Source organism: Muscardinus avellanarius, assembly GCF_963383645.1.
Source record: "Muscardinus avellanarius genome assembly, chromosome: 18".
Taxonomy (NCBI): Eukaryota; Metazoa; Chordata; class Mammalia; order Rodentia; family Gliridae; genus Muscardinus; species Muscardinus avellanarius.
In genome coordinates this window covers 39,933,635-39,945,079 of record NC_137804.1, presented here as the reverse complement: position 1 = coordinate 39,945,079, position 11,445 = coordinate 39,933,635, and the positions used below count along the sequence as shown (strand labels likewise).

Genomic DNA, 11,445 nt, shown 5'->3' with positions numbered 1-11,445 from the left:
GTGTGTGCCACCACGCCCGGCTTTTATTCTTTATTTTGAAATAGGCTCTCATTGAGTTGCAGAGGGCCTCACTAAGTAGCTGAGGCTATCCATGAACCGCGATCCTCCTGTCCCAGCTTCCTAAATTCTGGGATTACAAGCATGTGCCACCACCTATAGCAACAGTTCAACTGAGCATCCTGTATGTTACCTGGCAACCCTAATGGGGGGGGCACAGGGTTGGCTCCGAGGCTGAGAGGTGGCAGGAAGGTGAGTTCAGGGGCTGGGTCCTCGATTCTTACTCATAGGAGTGGACGATGGTTTCCAAGACCTCTTCACAGTTGTTTCGGAGTCTGGCCTGGTGCTGAGGCAGCTCTGGGGCCGGGCACTTGCTGGGGTCCACCTCGCAGTCTTCAGTTGAGGCGCAGAGGCGTTGCACGATTATCCCTGCAGCCCAGCATGGCCAAAGTTCAGGGCCATGACGACCCAAGCCCATCCCACCCTTCAACCCTATCTTGAACTTTTTCAGAAGGCACCTGACATCTCAGGGCGCCCCCAACTCTCTCCAGGATTTCAGCAGCCCTCTACCAGAATCCAGGTTGCCTAGAGCCTTCCGGATCTCCTGTGGGATCCCTAGCCCAGCCAGCTGGTCTCTGACAGCAGCTCCTCGGCCCACTCACCTAGGGTCTCCTGGAGGTAATCCTGGGCCACTAATTTCATGTACTCGTCGATGGCCTTGGTAGCTAAAGTGTTTTCTCGGAAGAGCAGCGCCTCCCGGCCTCCGCAGCGTGCCAGCTCTGCGGTGCCCAAGTCTGTCACCAAGGCCTGGGGAGGACAAGGTGCACATTGCGCAGACCTAACACAGGGATCCTAGCCCTTGGACCACCCTTCGCACCTGCGACAGGCGCCCTCTTCCTCCTTGTGGATACGCAGGTCCAGTCCTCACTGCTGGGCTCCTGAGGCCAGAACCACCACTCCCCTCCGAAACCAGCCTTGTAGCGCTAAGGCTTCACCCAGGCCCCGCCCCACACTGGGCTGCCCTGGCCCCGCCCCTCAGCGTGCTGCTCTGGCCCCGCCCCTCAAGGTGCTGCTCGGGCCCCGCCCCTCAGCGTGCTGCTCGGGCCCCGCCCCTCAAAGTGGTGCTCAGGTCCCGCCCCTTAGTGTGCTGCTCGGGCCCCGCCCCTCAAGGTGCTGCTCGGGCCCCGCCCCTCAGCGTGCTGCTCGGGCCCCGCCCCTCAAGGTGGTGCTCGGGCCCCGCCCCTCAAGGTGCTGCTCGGGCCCCGCCCCTCAAGGTGGTGCTCAGGTCCCGCCCCTTAGTGTGCTGCTCGGGCCCCGCCCCTCAAGGTGGTGCTCAGGCCCCGCCCCTCAAGGTGGTGCTCAGGTCCCGCCTCTCAAGGTGGTGCTCAGGCCCCGCCCCTCAGCGTGCTGCTCGGGCCCCGCCCCTCAAGACGCCTTTCCGTTCCGGAGGCTGCTCACGTCCAGCTTCCCCGCTTCGACCTGAGCGCGTTTGTCTGTGTCTGTTTGGGTGGTACTGGGGAGCGACCTCAGGTGTTCCGCCTCGGCGCTACACCCTCAGCCCTGTTTTATTATTTATTTGGCTCTGGAGACTGGGGATTGAATCCAGGGGCATTCTACCTCCGAGTTACACTTTCAGCCTTTTTACTTGTTCTCTGAAAGCCCGGTTGCCCTAGGCTGCCGAGCGGCTCACTAGGTTGCCGAGGCCGACCTCGAACCCGCCATCCTCCTGCTGCGGGCGCGCGCGCTCCCCCGGGGCGTTCCGGGCTCGCGGCCGGCGGCTCACCTGCGCCCGGCCGGTGGCCCGCAGCACGCGCACCATGGCGGCCGCCAGCTCCTCCTTGGCCTGCGCGGGCAGCGCGGGCTCCAGCGCCGCGCAGAGGCGCGCGTGGTGGAAGGTGAGGAACTCCGCCAGCTCCTTGTAGCGCTCCGACGGCAGCACGCGCAGGCGGCGGGCCCGGACCCGCGCGCGCAGGGCCGCCCCCGCCGGGGCCCCGAGCAGCGGGAACCAGCGCTGCGGGCCGGCGGCCGGCGCCCCGCACGCCCGCGGCTCGGCCAGCGCCAGCGCCACGCGGCCCAGCGCCGCGCCCGCCGGGCCCGCGCCGCGCAGCCGCAGGGACAGGCGCCGGGCGGGCGGCAGCGCCTCGAAGTGGAAGCGCTCGGCCCAGAGCAGCGGGCCCGGGCCGGCGCGCGGCGCCGAGCGCGCCAGCAGCGCCCCGTCCAGCCACAGCTCGGCGCGCACGCCCGGGGGCCCCGCCGCCGCCCGCGGCAGCCCCTTGGCCTCGTGCACCCACACGCTCAGCCACGTGCGCTCCCGCGCCGCGCCGTCCTGCGGGCGGGACGAGGGGTGTTGCGGGGAGACAGCGCCCCCAGGCCCCCCGCCCCGGCGCCCAGGGCCCCCAAGCCACGGAGGTCCGGGGGCGCTGCAGGACACGGAGGAGGACTGCAGAGTGGGCTCTTAGACGCCCTTGGTACGGAGGACTCGGGTTCCGCCGGCCCGAGAGGGGTCCCATCGGCTCCGGGCCGGGCCGGCGGAGTCTCGGGGTGGGCGGGGCTGGGGGCGGGGCTGGGGCTGGAGCCGGGATTGGGCAGAGCGCAGGGGGCGGGGCCTCCGGGGCGCTGACCTGGGCCGGCTGGAGGTGGCGGCGGAGGTCCTCGACCCAGCGGTCTCTCTCTGCGCCCGAGCGACAGGAGAAGCAGCGGCTGCCGCCCGCCCACGTTACCTGTTGGGGCGGTTTTTGGTTTTTTTCCCCCCCCAAAGGTGTGTTTGAGAGCGAGGGTGGAGCCCCAGCGTCGGTAGAGGGCTGCCCTAAACTTACTTGGAAGCAGTGGGGCTCTCCCAGGAGGCTGGGGTGCAGCGGCCAGATCTGCACGTCCCGCTCGGCCCCCAGGTCCAGCTCGGAGAGAGTGGCCAGCGATTCTCTGGAGCCGAGAGAACTGGGCGCACTGGGGCGGAGACAGGGAGCGAGCCCTTCACCTCCGCTTGCCTGCTTTCCCCTGCCCTCCGGTCTCGACCTAGTTCCCATCCCAGGGCGCCTCCCCACCCTTGCCCCGGGTCCGTGCCAGGGTCCTTGTGGCCCCAGCATCACCCGGCCTGGGGCAGAGCGCAGAGGGAGGGACCCGAGGTGTTTGGTACCCATACCTATCCTGGACCGCACTGGCGCCAAGGTCCGACCGGGACTTTTTCTTCTCTTTCAGCCTCTTGAGCAAGCCCTGGGGAGGGAGGGAACGGGGTCAGCAGGGCCCTGACCTCCTCCCTCATCTTCATCCCTACCAAGCAAGGTATCCTGGAGAATCCTTGAAGGACCACGGCCAAACTCAGACTGTACGGCAGCAGTGGTAAAGGGCTTCTTATTTTATTGTTTTTATTATATTTTGCAGTACTGGGGATGGAACCCAGGGGCATTCAACCTCCGAGCTACATCCCAGCCCTATTTTTTATTCTCTATTTTGAAACAGGATCTCGTTGAGTTGCAGAGGGCCTCACTAAGTAGCTGAGGCTGGCCCAGAACAGCGACCCTCTGGTCTCCGCCTCCCAAATGCTGGGATTACAAGTGTGCGCCACCACGCCTGGCTCTTTATTTTGTTGTTATTATTATTATTTGTGTGTGCTGGGGGCATTCTACCTGTGAGCTACACCCCCAATCCTATTTTATTCTTTATTTTGAAACAGGGTCTCAGTTGCTAAGATTGGGAGTGAACCTGCGATCCTCCTGTCTCAGCCTCCCAAGCACTTGGATTATAGGCGTTCACAGCCACACCCAGCTCTTATTATTTTTTGTGGTACTGGGGATTGAACCCAGGGGCATTCTACCTCCAAGCTATACCTCTAACCCTATTTTATTTTTGATTTGATTTTATTATAATTATTATTAATTTGCGGAGGGTGCTGGGTATTGAGCCCGGGGCCATTCTGCTTCTGAGCTACACCCCAACCCTATTTTATTTTTTATTTGGAAACAGGATCTTGCTAAGTTGCTGAGCTGGCTGGCTTCAAACCTGCGATCGTCCTGTTTCAGCCTCCCAAGTACTGGGATTACAGGGGTGCACCATCACGACTGGCTTATTTTTTTTTTTTTTCTTGAAACAGGGTCTCACTGAGTTACTGAGGGTCTTGCTAAATTGCTGAGGCTGGCCTCCAACCTGCGATCCACCTGTCTCAGCCTCCCAAGTACTGGGATGACCGGTTGCAGCTCACATTTTTAAAGCATCCATCGTCAGTTTCTCTGTGTTCTCTAACGACTTTTCCAACAGACCAAGGAGGAAAATTCTCTCAGTAGTAGCTCTGTTTCACAGAGGACAGGGAGGGTCAGCAGTCTGCCCCAGACCCCCAGTAAAGGGCCCTTTCAGCTCTGAGGGCCAGGAGTCCTGGCTCACCTCTGCCCCTTCCCACTCGCTGCCTTACCCGAACATTATGAACCTGGTTGATGCCAGCAGCGGGGTCTGGCTCTGTCTTTCCGGAGGCCCGATCTGCGGGTGATGAGAGGCAGGAGGTTGGCTGGGAATTAGAGGCTCCCTAATGCCCGCCTTCCCTACCTGCCTCAGGACTTACCTGGATCCCGGAGGCTCCCCACGGCAGCCCGCACGCTGACCTCTGAGCCGGAGCTTCCCACCCGGGCGGGCCGAGGACCCTGTTCTCCGGTGGGAGTGGGCAGTCAGAGGGAGGGGCGGACGCCTTCCCGCCTCGGCTGTGTCCCTTCCCCTGCTGCTCCCCTCGTGCCCACTCACCTCGTCCTCACCCCTGAGCAGGACCAGCTTTCCATCAAGTAGGGTGAAGCCTCCGATGTCCCACACCGGCGTGTCGGGGGACGGCGCCTCCGGGATCCGCGGGACGAGGTGCTCTGGCTCTGGAAGAGGGGGAGCTGCTTTGAGTCTTCCTCCTCCTTTGGGCCACCGGGTCCACCACGAAGGCTCATCCGGGGGCTCCCTCCGCAACCAGGTCTCTACCCACCTCTGGGCCTGCGCCTGGTACTGTTTGCCACCCCACCCGCTCGCTCGCTCTCAGTCCTCCAAAAGCCACTCACAGAGCCGAAGCCCAGAGGGGCCGAGTGACTTGCCCAGGCTCGCACAGGCTGTGAGTGGTGGGGCCAGGCCTCAGACAGAGCATTTTTCTCTCAACAAGACAATGAGTAGGTCCAGGAGGCCGCAGCCCTGACTGCTACTTAGCAGCCAGTCAAAGGCAGAAGGTGTTCAAAGTTGGAGAAAGGAACAGAAAAAGCTCAGAATAGTAGGGGAGCTTCCTTCTTTTTCCTTCCTTCTTCCTCCTTCTCTTTATTCCTCTTTTTTTTTTTTTTTGGTACTGGGAACTGAACTTGGGGGCATTCTATCTCTGAGCTACACCCCCAGCTTTTTTTTTTTTTTTTCGGTACTTGGGATGGAACCCAGGGGCATTCTACCTCTGAGCTGCACCCCCAGCCCATTTTTTTTTATTATTTAATCTGAAACAGGGTCTCACTGAGTTGCAGAGGGCCTCACTAAGTAGCTGAGGCTGGCTGCAAACCCGGATCCTCCTGTCTCAGCCTCCCGAATGCTGGGATTACAAGCGTGCGCCACCACGCCCGGTTTTTTTTTTGTTTTGTTTTTGTTTTTGTTTTTGTTTTGGTGGTACTGGGGTTCCTGGAAGCCCTTCTACCTCCAGGCTACACTCCCAGACCTATTTTTACATTTTTATTTGGAAACAGGGTCTCCTAAGCCAAGCTCTTTGCCTCCCAAGCACAGGGATTACAAGCATGCACTACCACGCCTGGCCTTTTGTTTTTGTTAAACAGGGTCTCACTGAATGGCAAAGGGCCTCACTAATTTACTGAAGCTATTCTTGACCTGTCTCAGATTCCCAGGTACTGGGATTACAATGCCTGGCTTTCTTCTTTTTTCTTCTTTCTTCCTTTGTAATGAGGATTGAACCCAGGTGTTATACTTTGAGCAACATCACCAGCTCTTTATATTTTTTGTTTTAAAATAGAGTGTTGCTAAGTTACTGAGGCTGGCCTTGAACGCACGATCCTCCTGTCTCAGCCTCCCAAGCACTGGGATTACAGGTGTGTAATCACCTGGCTCAGTCCCTTTCTTGGGAAGTGGAGGTAGAGTCAGTGGGTCAGGGAAGGCCTCCCAGAGAGTGAGTTTGCATTAGGTCTTGAACACAAGGTTGATTTTTTTAAATTTTTTTGTACTGGGATAGAACCCAGGGGCATTCTACCTCAGAGCGACACCCCCAGACCTTTTATTTATTTTATTTTTTAAATTAATTTTTTTTGCGGGTCTGGGGATGGAACCCATTTGACCTCCGAGCTACACCCCCTGCCCTATTTTTTATTCTTTATTTTGAAACCGGGTCTCACTTACTTGCAGAGGGCCTCACTAAGTAGCTGAGGCTGTCCGCGAACCGTGATCCTCCAGGTCTCAGCCTCTGGATTGATGGGATTACAAGCGTGCGCCACCATGCCCGGCTTATTTTTTATTTTGAAACTTCAAAACAGGGTCATGCATGCTGGGGTAGTAGTGCGTGCCTGTAATCCCAGTATTTGGGAGACTGAGACAGGAGGATTGCAGGTTTATGGCCAGCCTCAGCAACTTGGTAGGGCCCTTTGCAACTTAGAGAAACCCTGTTTTAAAACAAAAATTCAAAAAGGGCCTGGGGTGTAGCTGAGAGGTAGAATGCCTGTGGGTTAAAACCCCAGTATCAAAAAACAAAACAAAAGAAAAAAATATGACACAATAAAACAGAACAGGGTCTCAAGGGCCTGGCTTGGTGGCGCACGCTTGTAATCCCCGCGCTTGGGAGGCTGAGACAGGAGGATCGCACAGGTTCAAAGCCAGCCTCAGCTACTTAGTGAGGCTCTCAGCAACTTAGTGAGACCCTGTTTCCAAATAAAATATAAAATAGGTCTGGGAGTATAGCCCGGAGGTAGAAAGCCTCTGGGTTCCACCCCAGTACCACACACATAATAATAATAATAATAATAATAATAATAATAATAATAATAATAATAAATAAAGGAACTTCCAAGCCGGGTGTGGTGGCGCACGTCTGTAATCCCAGCATTTGGGAGGCTGAGAAAGGAGGATCGCACAGGTTCGAAGCCTGTCTCAGCTACTTAGTGAGGCTCTCAGCAATTTAGTGAGACCCTGTTTCCAAATAAAGTATAAAAATAGGTCTGGGAGTATAGCCCAATGGTAGAAAAGTCCCTGGGTTCCACCCCCCCAATACCATAAATAAATAAATAAATAAATAAATAAATAAATAAGAATGAAAAACCGGGCAGGGGGTGTAGCTCGGAGGTAGAATGCCCCTGGGTTCAGGGGTCTCAGCCTCCCAAGTACTGGAATTTCAAGTGTGTACCACAATGCCCCACTTTTTTTTTCCATACTGGGAACTGAACTCAAGGGTATTCTACCACTGAGCTAAAGTCTAGTCCCTTTTGATTTATTGAAATTAATTGATTTAAGGCCAGGTATGGTGGCATATGTTTATAATCCCAGCATCAGGGAGGCGGAGACAGGAGGTCCGCGGTTCACGGACAGCCTCAGCTACTTAGAGACGCCCTTTGCAACTCAGTGAGACCCTTTTTCAAAAATAAAGAGACTAAGCCGGGCGTGGTGGTGCACGCTTGTAATCCCAGCATTCGGGAGGCTGAGACTGGAGGATCACGGTTCACGGACAGCCTCAGCTACTTAGTGAGGCCCTCTGCAACTCAGTGAGACCTGGTTTCAAAATAAAGAATATGCCAGGCTTGGTGGCGCACGCTTGTAATCCCCACACTTGGGAGACAGAGACAGGAGGATCGTGCAGGTTAGGGTTAGGGTTAGGGTTAGGGTTAAAGTCTCTCTGGCTTAAGAGACCCTGTTTCCAAATAAAAAATATAAAAGTAGGTCTGGGGGGAGTGTAGCCCGGAGGTAGAAGGGCTTCCAGGAACCCCAGTACAACCAAAAAAAAAAAAAAAAAAAAGAATACAAAATAGGGCAGGGGCTGTAGCTGCCCCTGGGTTCCACCCCCAGACCCGCAATAAATAAATAAATAAATAAATAAATAAATAAATAAATACATAAATAAATGAATGAATGAATAAATAAATAAATAAAAAGAGACTAAAAATAGGACTGGGGGTGTAGCTCAGAGATGCAATGCCCCTGGGTTCCATCCATGGTACCACACACATACACACAAAGTTAACTTATTTTGTGCTACTAGATTGAACTGAGGGACATTCTATCTCCAACCTACATCCCCAGCCCTATTTAATTTTGAAACAGGGTCCCACTAAATTGCTGGGGGTCTTGCTAAATTACTTAGGCTGGCCTCAAACCTGCGATCCTCCTGTCTCAGCCTCCTAAGTACGGGGATTACAGGCATGCACCACTGTGCCCAGCTTAATTTTATTTTGAGATAGGATCTCACTAAGTTGCTCAGGCTGGTCTCAAACTTGTGGTCCGCCTGAGTTGCTGGAATTGCAGGCATGCCCAGCAATATCTCCCACTTATTAGTGAATTGTTAACAACATGCTGAGCCCTGGGCTAGTACCACAGGCCCGAGTTCTGACCCGCAAGGTGTCTCTACCCTTCCAGGTCCCTTTGCACGACACCTGGTGCCGTCTTTCATGTTTTGGGCGACTGTGTGTGTGGTACTGGGGATGGAACCCAGGGGCATTCTACGTCCAAGCGACACCTCCAGCCCTACTTTTTTATTCTTTATTTTATTTCTTTATTTTTATTTTTTTGTGGTACTGGGGTTCTTGGAAGCCCTTCTACTTCCAGGCTACACTCCCAGACCCATTTTTACATTTTTATTTGGAAACAGGGTCTCCGCAGCGATCCTCCTGTCTCTGCCTCCCAAGCGCAGGGATTACAAGCGTGCACCACCACACTGGCTTTATTCTTTATTTTGAAACAGGGTTTCACTAAGTTGCAAAGGGCCTCAATAAGTAGCTGAGGCTGGCCACAAACCACGATCCTCATGTCTCAGCCTCCCAAGTGCTGAGATTACAAGCGTGTGCCACCACACCTGGCTCTATTTTGTTTGTTTGTTTGTTTGTTCATCAATTTATTTATCTATTTAGTGGTGCTAGGGATTGAACCCAGGGATATTCTACCTCTGAGCTACACCCCCAGCCCTATTTTTTATTCTTTATCTTGAAACAGGGTCTCACTGAGTTGCAGAGGGCCTCACTAAGTAGCTGAGGCTGTCCACAAACCTGCGATCCTCTGGTCTCAGCTTCACAAGTACTGAGATTACAAGCATGTGCCGCTACGCCTGGCTCTAATTTTTATTTATTTTATTTTTGCAGTACTGGAAATAGAACCTAGAGACATTCTACCTCTGAGCTACAGCCCCAGCCCTAGTTTTTATTCTTTATTTTCAAACAGAGTCTCACTAAGTTGCACAGGGCCTCACTCAGTATCTGAGGCTGGCTGCAAAACCTGCGATCCTCCGGTCTCAGCCTCCCAAGTACTGAGATGACAAGCGTGCACCACCACGACCGCTTTTTTTTTTTTTTTTTTTTTTTTAAATTTAAAACAGTTCTGCTAAGTTGCGGAGGCTGTCCTCCAACCTGTGACCCTCCTGTCTCAGCCTCCTTAGTCCTGGAGTTACAGGTGTGCGCCACTGCACGAGGCTCCTGGTTCCCATTCCACCCGTGGGGAGGCTGAGGCTCAGGGAGGCGAGGGTACTGAGCAGGAGGCTGGGAGCAGGAGGCGCTGCGGTGGAAATCCGGGCAGAAGAGGATGAGCCTGGACCACTCTGACCCAGGGCACCCGTTGGGGCCGGGAGCCATTGGCACCTGGACCCTGCCGGATCTCTTTCCTTTTCTCCGGCCCCGCAACTTGGCCTCACCCCTCTTTAGGTGAAAAGAGGGAAGAGGGCTGCGAGGGCCCCCACTCACTTCCTGCTGGGCCTCTGTGCTCCCCACAACTTCCTGCGCGTCTAGAAGGCTGGTGCTCCTCAGACCAACCCAGACCCGAGCATCCGGCCTGCCGAGCGGGGTGGGGGCGCCTACCTGGGGCCGGGGGCTCCGGCTCGGGCTCCAGCGCCGCGTCCTTGGGCCTCCCCCACAGAGTCCTGGAGAGCCACAGGCGACTGGTCTTGGGCTCCTTGGGGGGCGCAGAGTGGACCCGACGGAACAGCGACCTCGGGGCCGGGGGCCTGCTAGCCACGGGCTCCTGGTGGCTCAGCGCCCGCCCCCAGCCCGCGAGGCGGCCCCAGCGGGAGCCCCCAGCCGCCCTCCGCGCGCTGCCCCCCGTGTGCCAGCGGTAGGACGTCAGCGGCGAGGGGGCCGCGGGCGAGGCCTGGCTGGGAGGCGCAGGGTCCATGTTGAGGCTGCCCTGGAGGAGGAGAGGAGCAGGGTTGTGCCCAGTGTCTGCTCACACGCTGTCCTCATCTGGGTCCACTGCCCTTTGGGCTCTGCCCTCAGGTGATCGCGGCGGGGTTGCATGAGACACACACCCCCCCCTTACCTTTTGATTTCCCGGCCAGCCCCAGAATCAGCAGCTGTCTGCGCCCTGCCCGGCTTCCTCCGCCGAACCCCGCTCCACGTGACCCTGTCTGTCCCACCCCAGGCCAGGCTGGGAGGGCACCGTGGGGGCAGGATGCGGGGGGTGGGGGGGGCAGGCTTCTAGATGAAGCGCGGGCCAGGAATTGGAGCACCTACAGTTCTCATCTGCCGCCAGCCAGCCTGGACTGGAGACTGGGGGTGGTGCCTGCCGGGGAGTCTGAGACCCGGAGATCGAAGGTTCGAGGACAGCCTCCGCATCATCGCGAGCCACTCAGCAACCTAGGGAGACCCTGCTTCCAAACAAAATGTGAAAAACGGGCTTGGAGGAAGAATGCCCTGGCCTCAGTCTTCAGTACCACAAGGGAGAAAACACTGTTGGCATCATCTCCTTATAGAAATAGTGGGGTTTTTTTGTTTGTTTGTTTTTTTTTTTTTTTTTTGAGGCGCTGGGAATAAAACCCAACCCCTGCGAATACTCAGAAGCGCTCTGCTACTGAGCTCCGTCCCCAGCCTTTGGGATGATCTATCATAATTTCCCAGCAACGCCACAGCTACTTAGAAACCCAATAGAAACGCCCACCAACACCATTCATAACAGCCTCAAACCAGAAACAACCCGTGTTCACCGACGGTACCATGAATGAACTGTGGTATCTTCACCCAGGAATATCACACAGCAAGGAACAGGCACAGACCCGCGTGGTTGACCTCGGGTGAACGACGGTGTGGGCCAAAAATACAAAACAAGAGCCCAGAAACACCGGAGAGTATCCACTGCTGGGATTCCATAGCTGTAAGGCTGTTCGCGAACCTTGATCCTCTGGTCTCAGCTTCCCAGGTACTGGGATTACAAGTGTGCGCCACCACGCCCGGCCCCCAGCCCTCTTTTTTATTCTTTATTTTGAAACCGGGTCTCACTGAGTTGCGGAGGGCCTCACTAAGTAGCTGAGGCTGTCCGCGAACCGCG

The 11,445-nt window shown here is 56.1% G+C and overlaps 1 protein-coding gene across 1 annotated transcript; it reads right to left on the bottom strand.

Moving 5' to 3' along the window:
* Positions 1-277: 277 nt before the first annotated feature.
* On the bottom strand, positions 278-10,296 carry RASAL3 (RAS protein activator like 3; the record flags this gene model as incomplete). The annotated part of the gene is made up of 10 exons (XM_080714899.1): positions 278-426; positions 660-804; positions 1,781-2,323; positions 2,619-2,717; positions 2,814-2,940; positions 3,170-3,207; positions 4,400-4,464; positions 4,547-4,625; positions 4,723-4,856; positions 9,984-10,296. The coding sequence occupies 10 exons, from the start codon at positions 10,294-10,296 to the stop codon at positions 278-280; spliced, it is 1,692 nt and encodes a 563-aa protein (XP_080571025.1).
* Between the last annotated feature and the right edge of the window lie 1,149 nt (positions 10,297-11,445).